The sequence below is a fragment of the Oncorhynchus nerka genome, linkage group LG26 (assembly GCF_034236695.1).
Source record: "Oncorhynchus nerka isolate Pitt River linkage group LG26, Oner_Uvic_2.0, whole genome shotgun sequence".
Classification (NCBI taxonomy): domain Eukaryota; kingdom Metazoa; phylum Chordata; class Actinopteri; order Salmoniformes; family Salmonidae; genus Oncorhynchus; species Oncorhynchus nerka.
Genome location: NC_088421.1, coordinates 40,820,708 through 40,825,707, shown reverse-complemented (window position 1 = coordinate 40,825,707; position 5,000 = coordinate 40,820,708). Strand labels below are relative to the sequence as shown.

General features: G+C 49.1%; 1 protein-coding gene across 1 annotated transcript in view; it reads left to right on the top strand.

The window, feature by feature from the left end:
• LOC115124308 (BAH and coiled-coil domain-containing protein 1) overlaps nucleotides 1-5,000 on the top strand; it is a 182,120-nt gene that overhangs the window by 168,481 nt on the left and 8,639 nt on the right. Inside the window, 4 exon segments of the mRNA XM_065010965.1 lie at nucleotides 1,295-1,429; nucleotides 1,621-1,796; nucleotides 1,798-2,361; nucleotides 2,363-2,887. Of these exon segments, the coding sequence (XP_064867037.1) occupies nucleotides 1,295-1,429; nucleotides 1,621-1,796; nucleotides 1,798-2,361; nucleotides 2,363-2,887 (1,400 nt within the window).

Below are 5,000 nucleotides of genomic sequence, written 5' to 3'. Positions count from 1 at the left end.
AGGTCTGGACTTTGACTTGGCCATTCTAACACCTGGATATGTTTATTTTTGAACCATTCCATTGTAGATTTTGCTTTATGTTTTGGATCATTGTCTTGTTGGAAGACAAATCTCCGTCCCAATCTCAGGTCTTTTGCAGACTCCATCAGGTTTTCTTCCAGAATGGTCCTGTATTTGGCTCCATCCATCTTCCCATCAATTTGAACCATCTTCCCTGTCCCTGCTGAAGAAAAGCAGGCCCAAACCATGATGCTGCCACCACCATGTTTGACAGTGGGGATGGTGTGTTCAGGGTGATGAGCTGTGTTGCTTTTACTCCAAACATAACGTTTTGCATTGTTGCCAAAAAGTTCAATTTTGGTTTCATCTGACCAGAGCACCTTCTTCCACATGTTTGGTGTGTCTCCCAGGTGGCTTGTGGCAAACTTTAAACAACACTTTTTATGGATATCTTTAAGAAATGGCTTTCTTCTTGCCTCTCTTCCATAAAGGCCAGATTTGTGCAATATACGACTGATTGTTGTCCTATGGACAGAGTCTCCCACCTCAGCTGTAGATCTCTGCAGTTCATCCAGAGTGATCATGGGCCTCTTGGCTGCATTTCTGATCAGTCTTCTCCTTGTATGAGCTGAAAGTTTAGAGGGACGGCCAGGTCTTGGTAGATTTGCAGTGGTCTGATACTCCTTCCATTTCAATATTATCGCTTGCACAGTGCTCCTTGGGATGTTTAAAGCTTGGGAAATCTTTTTGTATCCAAATCCGGCTTTAAACTTCTTCACAACAGTATCTCGGACCTGCCTGGTGTGTTCCTTGTTCTTCATGATGCTCTCTGCGCTTTTAACGGACCTCTGAGACTATCACAGTGCAGGTGCATTTATACGGAGACTTGATTACACACAGGTGGATTGTATTTATCATCATTAGTCATTTAGGTCAACATTGGATCATTTAGAGATCCTCACTGAACTTCTGGAGAGAGTTTGCTGCACTGAAAGTAAAGGGGCTGAATAATTTTGCACGCCCAATTTTTCAGTTTTTGATTTGTTAAAAAAGTTTGAAATATCCAATAAATGTCGTTCCACTTCATGATTGTGTCCCACTTGTTGTTGATTCTTCACAAAAAAATACAGTTTTATATCTTTATGTTTGAAGCCTGAAATGTGGCAAAAGGTCGCAAAGTTCAAGGGGGCCGAATACTTTCGCAAGGCACTGTACGTATTACTTATGACAGTGATTATGCAGGTGTATGTTAGAGATGTATTAACTCCCGCCTCCCCTTCCTGTCCCTCTGTAGGTGCGGAGTCGTCCCCTGCCCACCTGGTGTCTAGCGGCCGGGCGGCTCGGAGGAGCTTCAGTTTGGAAAAAGCTCCCCTGAGTGAGAGAGTCTCGGAGAGACAGGCCAGCACAGAGCCTGCCAGGAGACGACCAGGTCAGACAAGATCATCTACATACGTGCTTTATATCCACTCCATTTGAAAAACAATTGATAGTATATTTAGCCTGATGGGACGCAGAAAAAGTGTGTGTCATTCATTTCTTGTAACCTCTTGATCTTGTAAAGGTATATGTAGTGTGAACTGATTGGTGACTTACCAGGCATTCAATTGGTTTCAATTGCAGGGAGACCCAAAGGTTCAGGGAAGAAGAAGAACCTGTCAGACAGCACCAATAAGAACGCAGCCCCTCTGCTCAGCTGGCCGGCTGTGGCTGTCCCCAGGAAGAGGGCCTGTGAAAATCTGTTCCAGCTCAACGGGACTCCCAGGAAGGCCCTGAGGGGGACGAGGGAGGCACACCTGTTCCCCCCTGCCCCCGGCCCCTGTCTCTACACCGACCAAGGGCCTGTTCAGCAGCAGCTCCTTCGAGGTTGACTCCTTCAGCAGCATCGCTAACGGCTACTCCTCCTTCTGTAGCACCCAGCCCACCGGCATGTCCCTGGGTTCCAGGACCGGGCCCTATGTCCAGAGACGGAGGCCCGGCGAGGTGCCGCGGAGCAGCAGGAAGAGCAGTCAGGAGTTCCTGGTCAAACTGGATCACGAGGGGGTGACTTCACCCAAGACGAAGAACAGCAAGGCCCTGTTGCTGCTGGGCGGTGGCTCTGGGTTCGGGGCCAAAGGCGTGGGCGGCCTCCCCAGGCCTGAGGCCTACTCCCACCCAGTCCTGCTGGTCAAGGACAACAGGAAGGGAGTTTCTACCTCAAGGGCTGAGCTCCTCCTTAAGGGTGCCCCTCCTCCACAGAGGAAGGCTTCTCCCTCCCTGGCTATTGGGGAGTACGGTGTCGGCGAGCTTGGTCTCAGCTGCCATCGGGACTGCCACAGCTCCTACTCAGACCTGGACAATGAAGAGGAGGAGGAGAGGAGGAGGAGAAGGGGGGGCTGCGCTGGCCACAGCAGCCTCTGGAGGACTGAGGACGGCGGGAAGCTTTCTCTCGCGCCTCTCCGTCTCATCCTCTTCCTCTGGTTCCTCAAGTTCGTCCAGCTCAGGCTCCATGTCCAGTTCCAGCCTGTGCTCCTCGGATAACGACTCGTCCTACAGCTCGGAGGATGAGGAGAGCTCCACGCTGCTGCTACAGAGCTGCCTGTCCTCCCACCATGGCCTGCTGCAGTCCCCTGAGCCCCCGGCTGCAGCCGGACCCCACCAGGGCCAACAGTCCTTCGTGGCCAAGGCCGTGGCCGTATCCAACACCAAGGCAGGAGGAGCCACCAACGACCACAGTGCCAACAACAAGCTTCTCAAAAGGAAGGAGTGTAGCAGCTCGTCCCCCTCCAAACCCCCCAGAGACCTGGTGAAGAGGCAAAGGGTTATCCCTGGTGATGCAGGACCAAGACCCAAGATGAACACGTTCCTACCGGGAAGACAGATGTGGCGGTGGTCGGGGAACCCCACTCAAGTGAGACACGGGTTGATCTTTCTATGGTCATTAAGTTTATGCCAATCTATTCCTGCCCTAACCCTCTCACAATCATCCATATCTTAGTTACATGAGACCCTAACCCTCTCACAATCCTCCATATCTTAGTTACATGAGACCCTAACCCTCTCACAATCCTCCATATCTTAGTTACATGAGACCCTAACCCTCTCACAATCCTCCATATCTTAGTTACATGAGATCCTAACCCTCTCACAATCCTCCATACAATAGTTAAATGAGACCCTAACCCTCTCACAATCCTCCATACAATAGTTAAATGAGACCCTAACCCTCTCACAATCCTCCATATCTTAGTTACATGAGACCCTAACCCTCTCACAATCCTCCATATCAGAGGTACATGAGACCCTAACCCTCTCACAATCCTCCATAGCAGAGGTACATGAGACCCTAACCCTCTCACAATCCTCCATAGCAGAGGTACATGAGACCCTAACCCTCTCACAATCCTCCATATCAGAGGTACATGAGACCCTAACCCTCTCACAATCCTCCATAGCAGAGGTACATGAGACCCTAACCCTCTCACAATCCTCCATAGCAGAGGTACATGAGACCCTAACCCTCTCACAATCCTCCATAGCAGAGGTACATGAGACCCTAACCCTCTCACAATCCTCCATATCAGAGTTAAATGAGATCCTAACCCTCTCACAATCCTCCATAGCAGAGGTAAATGAGATCCTAACCCTCTCACAATCCTCCATATCAGAGGTACATGAGATCCTAACCCTCTCACAATCCTCCATATCAGAGGTACATGAGATCCTAACCCTCTCACAATCCTCCATAGCTTAGTTACATGTGACCCTAACCCTCTCACAATCCTCCATATCTTAGTTACATGTGACCCTAACCCTCTCACAATCCTCCATAGCAGAGGTACATGAGACCCTAACCCTCTCACAATCCTCCATAGCAGAGGTACATGTGACCCTAACCCTCTCACAATCCTCCATACAATAGTTACATGAGATCCTAACCCTCTCACAATCCTCCATATCAGAGGTACATGAGACCCTAACCCTCTCACAATCCTCCATATCAGAGGTACATGAGACCCTAACCCTCTCACAATCCTCCATAGCAGAGGTACATGAGACCCTAACCCTCTCACAATCCTCCATATCAGAGGTACATGAGATCCTAACCCTCTCACAATCCTCCATAGCAGAGGTACATGAGATCCTAACCCTCTCACAATCCTCCATACAGAGGTACATGAGACCCTAACCCTCTCACAATCCTCCATAGCAATAGGTACATGAGACCCTAACCCTCTCACAATCCTCCATAGCAGAGGTACATGTGACCCTAACCCTCTCACAATCCTCCATAGCAGAGGTACATGAGACCCTAACCCTCTCACAATCCTCCATAGCAGAGGTACATGAGATCCTAACCCTCTCACAATCCTCCATAGCAGAGGTACATGAGACCCTAACCCTCTCACAATCCTCCATAGCAGAGGTACATGAGACCCTAACCCTCTCACAATCCTCCATAGCAGAGGTACATGAGACCCTAACCCTCTCACAATCCTCCATAGCAGAGGTACATGAGACCCTAACCCTCTCACAATCCTCCATAGCAGAGGTACATGAGACCCTAACCCTCTCACAATCCTCCATAGCAGAGGTACATGAGACCCTAACCCTCTCACAATCCTCCATAGCAGAGGTACATGAGACCCTAACCCTCTCACAATCCTCCGTAGCAGAGGTACATGACCTTTAGAGCTGCACTATTGACCAGAGATACCAACTACTTAAGGTGACTTTAAGCACGCCTAGACTGGTATTCAATCCAACACAATAATCAACCTGTGCACTGAGGGTGACTTCTAAAGGACATTTCTCCTTGAGCTCACAATCCTCCATAGACAGCCACATAGTTTAACAGCCACATAGTTTACAGCCACATAGTTTACAGCCACATAGTTTACAGCCACATAGTTTAACAGCCACATAGTTTACAGCCACATAGTTTAACAGCCACATAGTTTACAGCCACATAGTTTACAGCCACATAGTTTAACAGCCACATAGTTTACAGCCACATAGTTTAC